This window comes from Heterocephalus glaber, unplaced genomic scaffold, assembly GCF_053883595.1.
Source record: "Heterocephalus glaber isolate CG9 unplaced genomic scaffold, H.glaber_assembly_v1.0 deba00001608, whole genome shotgun sequence".
Classification (NCBI taxonomy): Eukaryota; Metazoa; Chordata; class Mammalia; order Rodentia; family Bathyergidae; genus Heterocephalus; species Heterocephalus glaber.
This window is the reverse complement of record NW_028258379.1, coordinates 39612543-39631537: the sequence shown is the minus strand read 5'-3', so window position 1 is coordinate 39631537 and position 18995 is coordinate 39612543. Positions and strand designations below refer to the sequence as shown.

Below are 18995 nucleotides of genomic sequence, written 5' to 3'. Positions count from 1 at the left end.
TCTGAAAATGGTCCCTGAAAACAGAAGGGGGGCCCAGGAAGTGGGACAGGGAGGAAACTGGCACAGGTGCACTCCGTGACAGGTCAGCACCACGGGCCACTGAGCTGGCGCCCGGGTGATGGCCCCGAAAGGCTGCCTGGAGCCAGCAGCCCAAGCGTCCTCCGCAGCCTTGCACACTGCCCTGGCCAGGACCACAGCGAGCAGCTGGGAACCGGGAGGTGGGGCCGAGCAGCCTTGCAGACAAGGAAGGGGCCTGGACCAGGGTCTTCACACGGGCCTGGGGTGCTGTCCCTGCACCTGACCGGTGCCCACTCCGGCTGGGCTGACGGGCCTTTCACTCACCCCCGCCCACGCTCTTCCCAGTCCTTGGAGACTGAGATCCAGCGTCCCTCAGGGCCGGGCCCTCCCCTCAGGCATCCCCACCACTTGCACTGCTTCCCTTTCAGCCCCTTGCCCTCCATCTCCGGGAGATGCTGGGCTTCTACACTGTGTGACCCTCCAAAGACCAGACACTGAGCTGCCCGGGCGCAGGCCTGCCTGCTGCCTTCCACTCTTCTCCAGGACTCAGGGTCACAGAGCAGGTGCCCAAAGGGGACGGTGGGGCCAGCGCTGGCTCTTCTGCTCTCCCCCATATCCCGGCCAAGGGGCCCAAATGCCCAGTGCAGTGAGCCCTTGAACCGCCTCTCTGCACGGGGACTTAGCTCAGGGATTGTTTGGCACCTCAGACAGCTGACTGGCAGGCGAGCGACTGGATCCAGGCAGAGAGGGGAGGGCGCGAGACCATAGTGCTCTTCACACCCTCGGGCAGGCTGGGCCCAGCAGGGCCATCTTAGCCTTCTGAGGCGACACAAGTGGTGGTCAATCTCTTCCCCGCCCCAATGCAGGGCCGTGTGGAGACCGAAGGTCAGGCGGAGCTGGGGGAAGCTGATAAAAAGCATCCTCAAGGGCCGGGGATTTAGCTCAGTGGTTCTGCCGCTTGCCTCGCAAGCATAAGGACCCGAGTTTGGTCCCCAGTACCAAAAACCAAAAAACCAAAAAAACCAAAAAAAACATCCTCATGGCCGGGATTTAGCTCAGTGGCTCTGCCACTTGCTGCTCAAGTCCAAGGTCCTGAGTCTGATCCCTGGTACCAAAAAAACCCCCAACCAAACAAAAAAGCCCCAAAAACCCATCCTCATACCCAACCTTCTTCACACTGAAGCTGTCAATCTCCACACGCAGAGCCCAACCTGATGCTGACCGTGAGTCTCACACAGTTCAGGCGGAAAAGCAAGCTGCCGCGCCGTGGGTCCACAGGTCTTACCCCGTGGCCCGCTCACAAGGGAAGCAACACCTCACCGACAGATGCACATGGGGGTTGCAGAAAATTGTCTGTTTTATATTTTATTACATCAATGGCTTGAAAATTTTTATTTAATTTCAGCAAATATTGGAAATAGAAAAATGAATTCTGCAGAATTTCACAAATAAAGTCTTCCAATTTCTACTAACAAATGTTATCATTCAATGGCTAAGCAATTATAATGCTATGAACATTCACGACAATGAATGTGCTGAAATAGAAAACAGGCAAAGAGAGACATGAAAATATTACTTACAACAGCATTATTACAACATATTTTCTTTAAAATTTCAACGTGGATTTTATCACTTCAAAAGATATACAGCATTTCCATTATATTTGCAAACTTAACCTTATACATCTTTTAAAATTTTGAAAAATTTTAAGCAATCTAAAAAGCACTTAGCAAAGTTGTAAGTCTACATATGGAATACTATCCACTCCAGTATAAGTTTTTGTTTAGGAGACGGTGACTGTAAACACTCATTATTTTACAACATGCATAGACTCTCCTGACCTCCTTCTGAATTGTAATGTTACTGCAATTGTGCTTTGCTACAGTAGGAGAAGCTGCAGAGCCCCAGGGCATGGCAGAAAGCATTGCACGGATCACTAATTCCGAGGACTGACTGACTACCTGGAGTTCTTCAGAGGCTGGCGCGCGGGATGCTGAGGGTTGGAATCCTGGGCTCGTGAGATCAGAAATGGGGTGGGGGTGGGGGATGGGACACAACAGAGAGAGAGAGAGAGAGAGAGAGAGAGAGAAAGAGAGATAGACAGAGAGAGGCTCGCGCTGGAGTTGGCTCCATCTTTCCTTTGCTCGCATAAAAGCAGGGATCCAGTTAGTGTAATGCACTGTTTGGCTTCTTTTTGGTGTGCAATTATACCAATAGTACATCTGATATTTGGAAAGACAAAAATAGGGTAGAGTTGAAATTTAAAGTGACAACAAGCACACTTAAGTGGTGTGGGATATTAGAGGAAATTTAACATAAACACCAAAGAATTGCTTCATTTTCCATTTTGCATTAGAGGCTGTGGCCACCAGCGGGTCCTAGAAGGTTAGAACCAGCAGGCATCAGGCTGAGGCCCGAGACAGCACGCAGGGTGGGGAGCCACACTAACTTGTTCCTCCTGCGCACCAGCACCTGCCTGGCCCGGCCCCAGCTGGCGACTGAGGCCATGACCTCCTGGTTCAAAGAGCTGCACTAGAGAGCCGGTCGCTGTTGCTGACCAGCTAACACAACATTCAAGTAACGAGGTGTTTAAATGGATAAATGAAAACAATTTTTACCTAACACTTTATACATCTACATAAAATTAAATAAAACAAACTTTTAATGCATATCAATACAATTTATATCTTTTAGGATTTCTAAACTAAAAGTTAAACTATTTGCGTCCATGATACTATATTTTGCACAATAACTTATACTTAGGAGAATTTTCCACAAAAATATATATAATTATGACATTCACATTGATAATTTTAAGAACACAAGCTTAAGTGACATTCCACCTAAAGCAGTTACCGAGTCCTGGACCTAGCCCACCGACACACCGATTCTTTTTTTTTTGGTACCGGGGATCGAACTCGGGTCCTTCCGCTTGCAAGGCAGGTGGCGGAACCACTGAGCTAAATCCTCGGCCCCGACGCACCGATTCTTGATATGTTAGAGTCTTCACTATAGACAAGAGCACTCATCACTGGCTTTGGAAGCGAGGTGATTCCTTGCATTTACATAATTGCCAAGACAGTGTAAGGAACAGCATTTAGGATAGTGCTCTTGGATGCACAGCCTGCAGCCAGGCGGGCCGGCAGACCTCCTGCTCCTCTGCCACGCTGCAGAGCGAGCTCCAGCTGAGCAGCCTTGAGCCTGAGGACACCATGTGACCTGTCGGGGCTGGAGGGTGCCCAGCGCCAGGGACGGGAGACAATGCAGAACAGACTGGGACCTGCCACCATGCTGCCTGCAGCCGAACATCATTTCTAGGCTCTGCCGGGAGGGGTCCCATCTTAAGGAAACTGGTGGGCGCAAAGAAAGACAACTATTGGCTGGGCAGGGTGGGGCGGGGCCGCCTGCTGCTGCTCTTGGCAGGACCGAGGGCGCGAGTCCAGCCAGGAGGACCGAGGCCACAGTGATGGCCTGTGTTCCTGTGAGCCAGCTCTGCCCTGCGCTTTCCGGCCGTCACTCAGTCCCACGGCAGGCTTGTGGGACACACAGAAACCTGCCCAGTGCTAGTGTCACTCTGCTACCTGTCTGCAGGTGGGAACAGCAGGCTCTCCTTGGCCAATAGACTCGCTGTGTGGGACAAGTCGAGGGATGTCTCTGCACTTCCCTTTGGAATGACCTTTCCCCAGATGTCTAAAACGAAATGTACAATCCCCAAAACCTAGGGTCCTAGCTGAACCTCTTTCTAAAGAGAAAATCAGCTGACAAAAAAAAAAAAAAAAAAAAGAAAAAGAAGCAAGGTGCTTGGGAGTCAAAACATCAAATTTTTAATTGCATATTTAAAATCCATAAGAATTCTGTTTATGCCTTAAAGCATCTGGATTTGTTTTCTTTTTGGTATTAAAAGCAGGAAAAATTATTCAAATGATGCAAACAACCAGCAAAGCTCCTCCTGCATTTTTAGCGCATGTGCAGTGGCCCTGGGTGGCAGGTGCAGCTTGGCGTCCGCGCCTCACGCCTCACAGGCCCCAGTCTGGGGAGGACCAAAGTGGCCCAGGCCATCTCAGCACTCTGATTAGAAGCTTGCTTGCTCCCAGTCTAACCAAAAGGCCTCTTCTCACCTTGGTCTCACCAGACCACGCGCTGACCACTTCTGTCTCGTGCTCTCTGCTACTGAGACGGGGGTGGTGCCTGTGTCACACAGCACTCGAGGGACACAAAGGGACACACACACGCAGCAGGCCAGGCACACCGAGGACAGGGCGGCGGTGTTGCTCCCACACACCCACCGGCAGCTCTTCCAACCCTGGAGCCAGCGCTCAGCTGGCAGAGGCGCTCCCCACCTACCTCGATGATGTCATCTTTGGCAAGCAATAAACTTTAAATAAGACACTTGAACAGAAAAGGGTCGATGTAACATGGTTGCCAAGAGGAGAAGGCACCAATTCCGAATGCACAAGCACCAGGTATAGTGATATGGACCGAATCTCTCGGAGTGGGGCGGTGGTAGTGGTGGCTGGGGATCAGGAAAAGATGGGGCACACCCACCCTGGGACTGCAATGCTGAGGTTGAAGGCAGAAAGCGTTGAAGTCCAACATTCCCTGTAAGCTACAGTGTCCAAGGTCAGTTGCTGAGAACGAGCTTTTAAACACTTGGGAAAGGAGAAAGGGGAGAGATTTAAGCCGACTAAATTTATGAACCATAATTCCACTCTATACTTGGGGAACTGAGTTGCATCAGGATGGTTGGCACAATAAGGTCACAATGCAGTCTGACAATGTGTCGTGACTTCCAAAGAAGCTTGGAATTACTTAGGTGGCTGCCCCGGAAAAGAACAAGAAAAACTTCCTAGAAAGCCAACCAGGTCAGTTATTCTGAAAACTACATTATGCACAAAGTAGAAATCGCAGGCCATGCAAGAACAGAGTCGAGCCTTCCGAGACTCCCTGTTCCGAAGCTGCTGATGGGGAAGAGCTGCCATTGGTGGGGTGCAGGGGTCCAAGTGGGGGGTGGGTCTGAGTCGAGGGGGTGCAGGCATGGGTTCCCCAGCACTGAGGCAGAGTGAGACGCAACGGAGCTCTCTGGGAAGTGGTGCCAGCATGGAGGAACGAGCAAAGAATTAAGGCAGATGGAGCACAGGACTGAAGTGTATGCCTTTTTGGTAATAGCTGCTTGTCCACAGAGATGTGATGCAGATGGCTAGGTGATGTCTCGTAATACCTGATATCCTGGATAGCACAGAGTCCACACCACGAGTTCAAAGCTGCCAGCGTTCTCATGAGGCAGATGCGTATCTGACGTCAAGGACAGAGGCAGCCTGAGGAGAGGGAGAGGGAAGGAGAGGTGAGAGTGCAGGCCAACAATGCCCCGACTCTCTGGGGCCCTGCGCACCCTCAGTCCTTCTGGGCACTAAGAGGCCAGCCAGGTGGTGACGCTGCCTCCCAGGGTTACCTGAAAACCCCTGCAGGCAGCACCAGCACAGCTGGCTGGGATATGGGTGGGCGGGCGGGCCGGAGGCGGTGGCACTCATGGCACTCGGCCCTGCCTGGGAACCTGCGAACGGCCTCTGGCCAGTGCTGGGAGCCTGGAAGCGGTGTGCAGGACCACAGGGCCCTCTTCAGAGCCTTGCAGGCGCCTCCTTCTTCACCGCCTGCCCCCAAAGCGGGTGTAGGGCCCTACTGCTCCCTGCAGCCTTTCTGCCGGGAAGCAACTGGCCTAGGAATTCACAATATGACAGCGAGGCTCCTTCAGGGAAAAAGCAATTTACAGGAACTGCTGCCAGTTCACTCAGGACTCTTTCTCCTCACTGGTAATGCATCCAATCATCGCATAATTTTAACTGAGACCCCAGCATTCCCTGCGCCCCTTCTCTGCTGCAAGGATGGAAGTAGCATCACGCCCTCCGCCCCATGCTCAGCACCGCAAGGACTTCTGGGTGACTCTCCCATCTTGGCTGGAAAGAAGAAAGGTCTGCAAGGGGCACATGATTCTCCACATTACTATACCACAACCCGAGGCCAGGGCTGGACCGAGCCCACAGCTACAATGAGTGAGAGTCACCAGTGAGCTCGTATTCAAACAGGCTCCCTTAGGCCCTGGGCGAGCAGACTAATTCCTTCTGCAAACTAACACGATGAAGGAAAACAAGAGGGGCGGCAGGGGAGGGCAGATGCTGTAAGAAGCATGAAAGGAAGGGGGTAAAGGAATGTCAGTGCAGGTGTGGGGGACACCACTGAAATGACCAAAGGGAAAAGGAGGATCACAGACATCTTAGATCAGCAGCCTCCTGCTGTGTCTCGCGTGGCTCTTGAAGAGGAGACTGGGTAAACAGATACAGACACTGAACACCAACGAGAAGCTGGGAGTGGCTGCTTGCTGGGAGGTGCACACCGGACGAGCCATGCCCAGCCTCACGGAAAGCATGAGGAAGATGCTTTCATTCCCACAAATCCTAAGGGTGCCGCTGTCCCCAGCTCTGTAGCCCTTCCTCAGACGAGCCCCATACACACGTTCTGTGGGCAGAGGCGAGGCCTGAGGAGGGGTGGTCAGGCAGGTAAGCCTGCACAGGAAGAAGGCAGGAAGGCATCCGGGACACGACTACAGGGTCAGCCACCACCCTCCCAGCTGTGACAGCCACAGGGCCTAGAACTGCCCCATCGATATCTAAGCCAGGCAGCCCCAACAGCACCAAAGGCCGGAAGGGGCAGCAGGGACGCAGCACCTCCCGATGACTGCTGCACGCCAGTCTCACTGGTTTCAGAGCAGCTGGCTGTGCGGTACTTTTTGGCTGGAGGAACCCAGAGTGAAATGAAGAACTGGCGCAGGAACTGAAGTGTGAACAATGAACTGCCAAGAGCTGGCTGGCGTCAGCACGCAGGTATTAACAGGAGGCCTGACACAGCTGCACCTGAGGGTATTTCACCAGCTGGAGCCCTGCCAGAGGCACAGGCGCAGCGGCAGTGAGGAGCCCGCCCTGCGTCAGGGTTACCTCATCCTCCTCTTCAGGCATCTTGATGGAGTTATCCGGGGACTTGACTGGCTTCTGGGTGCTGGGCCCATTGGTCTCTTCTTTACCGTGCTCTGCCTCCCACTCTTGTAAAACTTCATCGATGTTGAAGCGGCGTCGATAGTTGACAAAAAAGTTCTTGACCTGTACCACTGACTTATTCCCAATCACATCTGAGATTGCTTGAAAATCTCGGCCATATTTCCGGATGGCTGAGGACAGAAGAGAGCTTTTGTTGTTTTATTCATTCACTCATTCATTCAGGTACTAGGGATCAAACTTAGGACCTTGCGCTTGAGAAGCAGACGTGGCCCCACTAAGCTAAACCCTGGCCCGTTTTATTTGTTTAAATAGGAGAGAAAAATACTTTTTATAAATCACAACTGAGGCTCAGCCTCTTCAACGTGGCAAGAAAGCGCACAGGCTTTTAATAGCAGGAGCCAGCCAGCTTGTCAGGCCACGGGAAGGCACAGTCCAGGCTACACTCTGTGAGCGACCATACAGAAGTCCAGTTCGACCCCACCATCTGGAAATCTCTTCCTATCATGCTACAGACAGGGTTGCTGGAATCTTCACAAGTGCCCCATGGTGCAGATGCCCGGTGTGGAGGACCTCAGTGCTCTAGCATCTGGCCAGAGGGGTACAGTCTGACTACTCAGAGCTCAACAAGTATCTGCTGAAGTGTAACAATCATGTCCTTAGAACGCTGCCTTCCATGTCAGTTTTACAGCTTGTGAGAAATGGGAAAGGAGAATAAAGGCCGCCCAGGACAATGGAGCTCTGTGGCTGAAGTGACCCCTGTAGAATGTTCCCTTTCCCACAAATGCAGCTGTGGGGCTCCCTAGGCATTTGGAGGAGAGCCCTGCATACCTTGCACGGCGAGAAGCTGCTCTTCGGTGGTCCAGCGTGCATTGCACTTCTGAGTGACCTAGACAGTTGGACAGTTACACTCAGAGATAAGCACGTCCGTGTGACAGTTCAACCAATGCTCTTCCCCCACATCATAATTTTAACATCAACTGGATTTAGGAAATTATGTCTATTCCTTTCTAAGAAATGTATACTGGAAATGTGTCCCCCAGACATTAAACTCAGGGAAGACTTCTGAGACGGCTAATATGATCCTACCTCTGGAAGTCGATATGGTTCTATTCCACCGTCAAGTTTTTCTTTGAGAGCACTGTTTGTCTGTTTAATATTCTGAATCTAAAAAGGAAAAACATTTTCATTTTATAAGTAAAAACTCTAGAAAAGCATGAAAAGAGAACTAAAAAAATTACAAGAAACAAACAAGAGCTGAGACATTCCCAACCCCCACTGTGGTGCCCTCTGAGGGCAGCCTATGAAACTCTTTCACCTGCTTCCTGAGGGACAGTGAGAGGAGTGGACATGAGCGGCATCGCTGCTCCTAATAGGCAACTGCTGGTGCCGAAGGACACGGCTGGGCCTGACCCAGAGGAGAGGCGAGGCCTGGGCTTGCACTGCCTGGACGTAAGCAGACAGCTGAGGTGGCAGAGCACAGGCTGCACAGAGAGCCATGTGATAGCCGCCCGGCCCCACGCCACACTGTCCACGCACACCACTGGTCTACACGGCAGCGGCTCCAAGTGCAGACGCCCTCAAGGGGACAAAAGGAGGCCACACATCAGTGAGTGCTCCACAATCTTAACTTGCATCAGCGGCACTGGCTTCATTTTCTCACAAATTCCCTTTCTCTACACAGACAGAAACACCACACAGCCAGCAAGCCAGCCCCGCACTCCGCAGGCCCTTCCTCAGAGCCCAGGTGAAGCGTTTCCGTGCTATGCAGCAACGCTCATCTCAGTAACAGCACAAGCAAAGAGGAAGGCAGCGAAGGCATAGGCTGATTTTCCAAGGAAAACATGACACCCGTTCACAAATAGAAGACGTTCCCCAGAGACTAACTCCCGCTAGCAAAGGAAATGGAGACAGCGGGCCTTGAAGGGAGGGAGATACAGGAAGGTGCAGAAGAGTTACCCGGCAAAAGGAATAAGCGGACACTTTGATTTTCTGAAATCTGTTGTAACACACTGTTTTGAAAAGGTGCAAATCAGAAGAAAATAAACTGATGTTGGAACTCTATTTACCCCCAGTAAGGTCTCAGTAAGTAACACAAGCTCTACGGACCAGCACTGTCCATGACAGTGACACCACGGATCCCCAAGGCTGGGCTGGCTGAAGCCCTCTGCTCACCAACTCCTACTAGATGTTGCCAGGGATGGCACGCTCCCCACATCCCTTTAGCTGAGAAGCTGGGCTGACACATTTCCCACAAGGAATAAGCCATCCGGGAACACCGCATGTCCCAGAGCGCTCCTGGGACATGTGCCGCCCTCTCTACTTGAGTTGGCTCCGCTTAGACGACACAAAGCGGGTGTGCACTGTCCTGTGATTAAGCAGCATGCACTTCCCAGGGAGACCAGCATGCTCACCACGCATTTCCTGTCCTAAGGCCACGAGTAAAGCACACAGGTCAAATGCACACCAGACGTTGTCTCTGAGTTCTCACAAGCTGAGGCACTTTCCACACTGGAAACACCCGAGGGTTACAGTTAGAACAAGGGCAGAGGGGTAGCTGCCAACACCATGCCAACTGCCAAGAATCTGAACGGCAAGAGTAGCAAGAATTAGGACACAGAGTAATCCAGCGTTTAAAAAAACCAAAATCAAGAACAGCAATGCACATGGCCAATCCTCGAGGCCTGGTCCCTTCCTGACCTGCCAGCTGAACACGGCTTGCTTCTTCCACTCTCCTCCTCCTGTCACACCATCTCCTTCTCCAGCAGCACCGACTGTGACAGCACTCTGGAGGCATGCAGCCATGCTGGCCCTGCTCCCTGGGTCTGATGCAGGGCTTGGCTACAGGCGCTGTGAGGGACCACTGGTAAGGGGCTTTGCTTGTCCTGTGACAGGGACAGGCCAGTTAGCTCCACCTCCACCTCCTCCTTCCACCCTGAATACAGGTGTGAGGGCTACAGACGGCCTCCAAAATCTCCAACGATGTCAGGAGGAGACAGTGAGTTTGGAATGGCAGGGCAGAGGGTCTGATGGGAGAACCTGGTCCTTGACAGTAGCACCGAACACCGACCACTCCCAGAGAGAAAGGATTCTTTAGGTGTCGGAGCTGCTGCTCCTTTTCTGCTGCCCTCAGGTGAGTGCTTCCTGCCTGGCCAGCAGTCCTGTGCAGAGTGGCTGTCCCTCCTGCTAGATGCATCTGGCGGTATGTGCTCTCTACACAGCCCTCCCTCTCCTTCCCTCAGGAAGTCAGGCTCTGAGCTCTCTTCAAAATCATCCATTGCTGAGCAGCTGTCTTCCAAAGCCAAATGCGCCTGCCCTTGGCCTTGCTCTCACGCCAATGTCAGCAGCACCTGTGTGGAGAGGGACTCTTCCCTCCTGCACATGCGCACTTTGTAACTGCCCTGGACTCCCTCAGCAGGGGGACCGGGAGCATGAGATCCGGCCGGTGTGGGGAGCACTGCCCCTGAGAAGGGGTGGCACGCACCCGGGCCACAGGACCCATTCCCCACTGAGGTGAAGTGGGTCTCGGTGTGGCATCGCTGTGCAGCACTGGGCCACACAATGCCACAGCTGCTGGCTGTGTGTGGCCACGGAGCCCTGGAAACATGGCCACATGGCTGGGCATTTAGCCCCAGGCCACACTGTGTCTTTGGGATCCAGTCACACGCCAGAGGCAATCTAGTCAGGAAAGGTCCCTGGGTCACTGGGAAGGATGAGACCATGCTGTGCCAGCTGCCGAAACAAGGAGTGGCCTCCATTCCGGGGACACGTGTGGTCCGGTCAGTGTCAGCTCCCTGAAGTGGAAGGAAGATGGGCCACACACCCTACTCTTCTCATCTGGGAAACGACTGCCAGCTTCTCACTTAGCCTTGTGTGGGAATCACCAAGATTAACAGATCAAAAGCAGCACAACCCAAAACTGCAGACCACAAGTAGACCGTTTTCTGGAACTGAGTTCCAGAGGGTGGGAGGGAGGGAAGGAAGGAGAGACACAAAGCCATGAAAGGCCAATGCCAGACTGTTGGGCTGCATTTTCCATCTAAAGGTGAAACACAATCAGATTAGTGATGAGGCTTTCTACACAGCAAGTATAGACAACGGCAAAAGATAGCTTAAAACACGGTACCCTTTACAAGGGCACCAAACATCTAGGGATAGCACTAGCAAAGAATGTTTAGGCCTTGCGCACAAAAAATAATAAAACATACTGCCTGCCTCGCAAGCACAAGGTCTTGAGTTTGATCCCCAGTACTGAAAAAAAACAACCCCACAGAGAATAGAGATCTGACTAATGAGCGTGAGTGGAATCACACCCGCTCACCAGAGCCAATGCGGGGCCTGACCTGACAGCTGCAACCGCACCCAACCAAGACCCCAGCAGGGCTGTTCCTCTGGAAATTGAGAAAGCAATCCCACCTTTCATGTGGAAATATGAAGCATCAGGGGTGACCGAGACCTTGGACACTTACACTGCCAGGCACACACTGACAAGGTGTGTAAGTGAGGACGGCGTGTGTTGGTGAAGGGTGAGCACACAGACCAGAGGAGCGGGACTCCAAACTATGCCCATGCCTGTGCAGACTCTGGACTTCAAATCCAGAGCTGTGCAGTACAGTGGGGAAAGACAGAGCTTTCACAAAAAGCACAGTACGTGGTGACGTGGATGCCCACGTTAGTTCTAAAAGCCCTGGAGATTACCATGCACATGACAACAGGGAACAGTCATGAGATGACCAGTAGAGAACTCAGAACCTGACAAACACCACCTGCATATCAGTGAGGAAAGTTAAGACACACATAAAGCAACAATGCCGTGTGATTACTCTTGACATCAAATCCAAAAGTGGGGAAGAGAAGCTGCCTGGCAAGCGCAAGGCCCTGAGTTCCAACCCCGCTGCCAAAAACCCAAATAAACAAAGAAGAAGCTGTGCTATTTATTTATTTACTTATTTATTTACTTTCCCGGCACTGGGGATCAAACTCAGGGCCTTGAGCTTTTGAGGCAGGCGTGGCGCCACTGAGCCGCATCCTGGCCCTCTGTGCTTTCCAGAAGTCAAACAGTGGCTGTCTGCTGGGAGAAGGCACACCCCAATGAGGTGAGGGCCTCGGAGGGGCTCTGTGCTGCCTGCAGGCGGCAGCGGCCAGGAGGGGACACAGAGAGGCTCTGGGGGCCACGGCCACTCCCTGGTTCAGAGGGAGGGTGCCTGTGCGCGTGGGCGAGGAACGCATGGATGTGGGGCACACGTGTGCGCACACACACGCACACACACACACACACACACAGATGCACTATAGAGAAAGACCCCATTTGTGCACTCTTCTCTCTGTACAATACTCTAATCTAAAAGTGAAGGTAAACAACCCCAGGCCAGTGCCCAGGCAGAGCTCCTGCCATGTGCAGGTGTGAAGAGGGCGGCACCTTGGGCAGTACCTGTCGCTTGATGGAGACCAGCTCCATGTCTAGCTGTCGCAGCACCGTGGTAGCAGCAGTGGCATTGGCAGAAACAGCCTCCACATCCTCTTGAGAAAGAAACATTCCTTTTGGAGGTTTCCTTTTTGCTCTGTTTTTAGCTTGTGTGCTGTGTTTTTCTTTCTTCACCTGAGGAACTGCCTCAGTAGGGGGCACCTGCATGATACACATACTTGGTAAATAAAAGTAAAAATTAAAATGCCAAATGAAGAGTAATAAGCATATGTCTTTTAAAGGCCCAAACAATGTAAGACAAATACCACGCCATACCCTAATCACCATCTACACCCTCTAGAAGGAACTTAGCTAACAGATGAGAACCCTGGCTTGGGATTTTGGCTAAACCTTTCAAAGTGCACTCGGTTTCCTTCTTGAACAGAGACATCTTTAGTCTCTTCCTTGGAGCCTCTGCTAATAAGTGTTCTCAGCTTTCTGGAGTAACACAGGAAGAAAAAAAAATCTTTTTATTATTCCCTTTTGAGCTTTAGGGCCATAGAGATGCTTATTTATATGACACAGAGACAAATAAAGAGCAGCTATTTTTATCCCAACAGTGGTCTCTAGCAATACACATTGACAGACGACCAAAGAAATAAAAAAATGATTTGGCATATGGAATGATCTATAATTCTTCAAATCTTTCCATGAAGAAATACAGTCTTCAGGGCCAGGGTGCAGCTCAAGGTTAGAGCACCTGCCTACCAAGCGTAAGGCTCTGTGTTCAGTCCCCAGCACAAAGGAAGGACAGACATAAGGAGAGAAGAGGAAAATAAGAGAAAAAATACAAACTTCAGTAGGAAGTTATGACTTTACATACAACTTCTTTTTGGAAAACACCTAACTTCAGGGCAGCTATAGGGGTGGCAGTGCGGTGACAGAGCGCTTGCCTAGCACACATGAGCCCTGGTATGATGCCCAGTATGGCTATTTAAAAACGACAGCTTTTAGGACAACTCATTATTTGCTTAAGGGGGGTGGGGCATCATTTAAAAATGCCTGACGGGGCCAGGGATTTAGCTCAGTGGTTCCGCCGCCTGCCTTGCAAGCTCAAGGACCCCAGAGTTTGATCCCCGGTACCAAAAAAAAAAAGCCTGACAGAGGGCCAGGGATTTAGCTCAGTGGTTTCGCCGCCTGCGGCTCAAGAGCAAGGACCCAAGTTTGATCCCCAGTACCAAAAAAAAAAATGCCTGACAAGGCCAGGGATTTAGCTCAGCGGTGCCATGCCTGCCTCGCAAGCACAAGGTCCTGAGTTCAATCTGCAGTGCCCCCACCCCAAAATGCATGACAGCTGCTATTTATTTATTTATACTGGGGATCGAAGTCAGTACCTTGCATGTACCAGGCAGCCATGGTGCTGCTGAACTACATCCCTGGCCCAGATGCTAATTTTTTAAAGTGCTGTCTCTAAAACTGTAACTTTCAGAAACGAACACAGTTGAATCTTGGCAAGGGAAGGATCTCACTGGGCAAGGGTCTTACTGGTAACCATTTTATTTTATTTTATTTTTGGGGAGTACCGGGGATTGAACTTGGGTCCTTGCGCTTGCGCAGCAGGCGGCGAAACAACTGAGCTAAAATCCCTGGCCCTGGTAACCATTTTAAAAGTTTTTATAGTTCATAATCTAAAGTTAAAAGTATAATCAGTCAGTTGGGGGTGGGAATTTAGCTCAGTGGCACCATGCCTGCCTTGCAAGCACAAGGTTGTGAATTTGATCCCAGGTATCAAAAAAAGTATGTTCAGTCTTTTTGCTTCACGTGGTAATAAACAACTTAGGCAATAAACTATATTCTGCATAGCACTACACTGTTTTAATAAAGACTATCTTTTGAACATGTGTCCGTATAATAACATTTTATACTTAAACTAAGGTTTAACCAATTTTCTTTTTGAATTAGATATTGTACTATAGAAATAAGAATTATAGTAGCTGTCATAAAATCATTTTCTTATTCATTGAAAATGGTCCACTGAAGAACCTAATAATAATAATAATAATAATAATAATAATAATAATAAATTCCAACACATTAGGAAAAAAGGTCAATAGAAACCCAGTCCAATCTCCTTTCCCAATCACTGGTCCAGCTAACTTTGAGGGTCTTACTCCTCACATTCCTGCAAATCACTGGCAAGAACACCACCCAGAAAGAATGACCCATTTCCAATTTGGTGATATGCATTAAAAGGAGACCTTAAAAATGCATACAGAACACTCTGCTACAACAATTCAACTTCCAGAAATTAATTCAAATAGAATAAAGTAAGTGCACAAATATTTAGTTATGTGATCATCAATTCAGCACTGTTTATACCAGCAAAAAGCAGGGGGTATAATCAAGCTAGAAATTCACATGTGATCAGTTAACTCAATTTCTAAGATTCATATGATGAATATGTAACTATGTATACAAGTATACCTGACAAAAATATATTCAAGGTAAATTTTTAAGTTTGCAAAAATTACATTGCAAGAACTCCTCTTATTATTTTTAAAAAGTGAACAGTCATAATTATGTATGTATATGGACACATACATTTTACAGAAAAGGTGTCTGGAAAGTTACCAAAATGTTTTTTTTTTTGGTACCAGGGATCGAACTCAGGTCCTTGTGCTTGCACAGCAGGCGGGGAAATCACTGAGCTAAATCCCCAGCCCTTTTGTTTGTTTGTTTGTTTTTGGAATCGGGGATTGAGCTTGGGTCCTTGCACTTGCAAGGTAGGCAGTGGAACCACTGAGCTAAATCTCGGGCCCAGGTACCAAAATGTTAACAGTGACTACAGGTGACAGTCACATAAATAACCTTACTCTCCTCTTTGTGTTTAGCTGCATTCTCACTCTGCCTGAAGGAAGCATGTGTTACCGGTGTGATTTTAAACTCTAGCTATGTCTAGGCCCTTTGTTTTTCTAAGCTTAAAATTAACTCATGCTTCGGAGAGGAAGAGACCAGGGCCCGGTCTCCGGAAAAGCCCCTGCATGGACACAACGGAGAGACCACACAGCCACAGAGGCCCCTCTTGTGCCTTGGTATGGGAGCGCAAGTCACCACCAGGGCTGCAAGGCGGAGCCTCACTACCACAGCTCTCCCTTGCCTATGTAGGAAGGCAGCGGGGCCGGTGGGACCATCGTCCACTCGGCAGTGCCCCTTTCCCTTGAGTTCTGTAAAGTGAAGCTGTGAGTGTTTGCAGTCCTAATGTGATGCTATGCTATGTAAAAAGCACCTAACAAGTGAATAGAACATGTAAGAAGACAGTTTTAGGTGGAACTAGAATAAAATGTATTTGTCTAAATAGTACTCAGGGAAAATACCTCCTTTTTGCTCTCCTTGTTTTGATCAACCTCAATGTCAATGGGGTTACTTCCATTTGTCTCTTCCAGCTCATCCTCACTGGAACACAAGAACAGGGAATGGAAAGGTTACTCTGTATTAATTCTATTCCACTTACAAATATAAGCAATACATTGATTTAATGGCAGATTTAATATAAAATTACTATGTTTTCAGACTCCAGAGATAATAACATTTTTATAATTCAGAGACAGCACCACCAACTTAGCTAGACTCTCATAGTTGCAAAGAGCCTTAGAGATGTCCTTAACATCATTCTCAATTTATATGTGGCCCCGAAGTTTGAACTCCCTGAAAGTGATACTCTATTCTCAATGTCTTCTTGCAGGTTATTCTCTTCCATTTGCAATAATCAGATTCTCTCTTGAGAAGGGACTTTGGGAACCACATAGTTCAGCTTCCGTTTTATTCTGTTACTAATTCATAAGTAATGTAGTACAGAAAATGTGGAAGATCAACTTGGAGAAGCCACCTTCATCCAGCTGACACACACCCCTGGGAAGTGGCCTGCTGAACCAACTTGACCAGGAGCGCGTGCCAAGGCTGCAGCCTGCCTGCCACTGCACCCAGGCAGGAAGACCACAAAGACTCCTGCCTACAAGCTGTCCTTGCCAGTAACCTGGCCAGGGCGGAGCTCGTGCTGGAGCACGTGCCTAGCACACAAGGTCCTAGGTTCCTTCTCCAGTACCAGCAGAATGAACAACAACAAAGCCCCAAAAAGCAAACTAACCACAACAGCAACAACAAAAACCTAAATTAACATCCTTCTAGTAAATTACAGAATGCTTCTCTTTCTCAATCACAAACACAATACATATGGCCAAAAGAGGGAAGAAGGAAATCTAAACTGTATTCCTTGCTGTCGCGTAACAAACCCAATACACACGTCAAATGAATCTTGGCTTACCACACCAAATAAATTTCAACTAAAGAACAAGAGATCTCATCTATTAAAACGAGCCCGGCTTTACAGCCTGCAGAGAGCAGCAGCAGGAGGCTGCAGGGCGTGCTTGCCTGCTGTGTGTCCCGGGCCCAGCCTTCGCCGTCTGTGTGCCCACAGCCCCTCGAGACCCAAGGGCCAGGCTCACGTTGGCTCACACCCACCTCTCCTCCCGCTCTCGCTTCTGCTTCCGAGCATGGCGATCCATCACACTGGTTTTAGTTCTTGTCTTCTTCCAAGAGTAGTAAAATTTTACCAGACTTGCTATAGATTTATCAGGAAGCTAAATATAAAAGATGAGTTAGTTTAGGGTTAAAGCTGATCTTCAAACATCAAATGTGTTTAGACATATTTAATAAGTATCACTCTCACGTTCAGATTTGTCCTAAGTCACAGCCTTTTTCTCTGGTAAGAAACAAAAATCAACAAAATACATTTTCTTTTTTTTTCTTTTTTTTTGGTACCGGGGATCGAACTCAGGTCCTTGCAGTTGCGAGGCAGGCGACAGAACCACTGGGCTAAATCCCCGGCCCAACAAAATACATTTTCAATTCAATGTGCTTTCAAATTTCTGAAGTTTACTGAGTGAAAATGGGCCAATGAAAGATCATGAAGTCAGACTAAGAAGAATTTGTTTTGCATGTAAGTAAAGGCTCTTAGCACTACTTTGGGTTTGGTTGTTTAGAACTCATTTAGCACTTAAGGCAAAAGTCAGAGGGCTTTTATGCAGGAGTCTACCAAACAGCTCTCCAGAATGAAAAGCTAACCAGACCTCCCCCACAGAGACTGGACTGGATGTGCCACCTCAGGTCCCGCCTGGGCTCACTGCCTGTGGACAGACCCCAACAAGAGTCTGCAGTGGTGCGTGGGAGGGTAGCGCAGCTCAAGGGCTGGGAAGGACCTCACTGGGACACTGCTTCTTCTGAAAGAAGAGTTAGTAAAAGCAAGGATATCTATGCTCAAGGATGAGAGTCCATCTCTCATGCATGCACAGAACACAGCTGCTCGGGGAAATAAAAGACAGTGGCCACTTACCATTTGTTGGATTCTATGAAAAGTTTTCCCATGAAAACTAAAGGCTTGTTCAAATAAGACTTTATCTTCCACAGTCCACTCATCTGGGAAGGGGGTAAAGTTGGGCAAATCAGCCAATGATTTTTCAATATTATGCTTATGCCAAAAGAGCATCCCAAGAGCCTAGAAAAGAGATATGAATGAGACTTTAGACCAAACAACTGAATCAAACACAAAGCTGAAGTGATGCTGCCAAGAGAAAAGCATATACGGCTTTCTATCAGACAAGCGAATAAATGCTTGACTCACATACATCGATAAGTGGGGAACATTGTCCTATCCCCTTTCTCCCATATTTTTTTTGGTAACGGGGACTGAAGTCAGGACCTTGTTCATGTGAGACAGGTGTGGTGCCACTGAGCTAAATCCCCAGCCCTTCCCCCCACAGGTTCTGCTCACTTGCACTGAACACATGCGCACTGGTTTGGAGCCACTTCCACCTGGGGAAATGAAACCTCTGTAGCCACTGAACAGCAGCTACCATCCCAGCCCTGGGCCTGTCCCCATCCTGGCAGCCGCCCTCCGGGTGACTCAGGCCTCTGGTCAGGCCGCTCCCCCCACACCTCAGCCAAGCAGAACCAGCCAGCTCGTGCCCTTGTGACTGGCTTATTTTACCTACTGTAAAGCCTGCAAGGGTCCCCACATGCTGAGCCAAGGGATTTCTTTCCTAAGGCTCAATAATAATCCATCATATGTATATGCCACAGCTTATTCATTCACCCACTGGACACTCAAGGTCCTACTTTCAGTTCTTTGGGTCTAGGCCCAGGAGATGATTTGCTAAATCACACAAGCCTACTGTTGTTCATTTTTAAAGGCTGTCTTCCCCACCCACAGTGAACGATCTTGTGTCTCCGAACCGGTTGGTTAGGGTTAACTGTCTGACATCAGCCCAGCTATCCCCTTCTCCGTTACTGTTTCATGGAACAACCTTCTCTAGCTTTCTCTTTTCCCCTGTGTCTTTGGATCTTGGGAGCCTCTTGGTCACAGCATACATCGGGGTCAGGTATTTTACTCACTCTGCCCACCTGTGCTTTGACTGGAGAGCACAGTCCACCTACAGTGAAGGTACATATTTACTGATACTAAAGAAACTACTTGT

General features: G+C 49.4%; 1 protein-coding gene across 2 annotated transcripts in view; it reads right to left on the bottom strand.

Annotated features, from left to right (window-relative positions):
* Positions 1-2047: 2047 nt before the first annotated feature.
* Rcor1 (REST corepressor 1) overlaps positions 2048-18995 on the bottom strand; it is a 105108-nt gene continuing 88160 nt past the window's right edge. For both annotated transcript variants that reach the window (XM_004836914.4, XM_087195612.1), the window contains 8 exons: positions 17855-18016; positions 16984-17102; positions 15840-15918; positions 12493-12687; positions 8151-8228; positions 7893-7950; positions 7005-7234; positions 2048-5333 (listed from right to left, as the gene is read on the bottom strand). In XM_004836914.4, the coding sequence (XP_004836971.3) occupies positions 5292-5333; positions 7005-7234; positions 7893-7950; positions 8151-8228; positions 12493-12687; positions 15840-15918; positions 16984-17102; positions 17855-18016 (963 nt within the window). In that variant the 3' untranslated portion in view covers positions 2048-5291. The remainder of the gene's footprint in view (positions 5334-7004; positions 7235-7892; positions 7951-8150; positions 8229-12492; positions 12688-15839; positions 15919-16983; positions 17103-17854; positions 18017-18995) is intronic.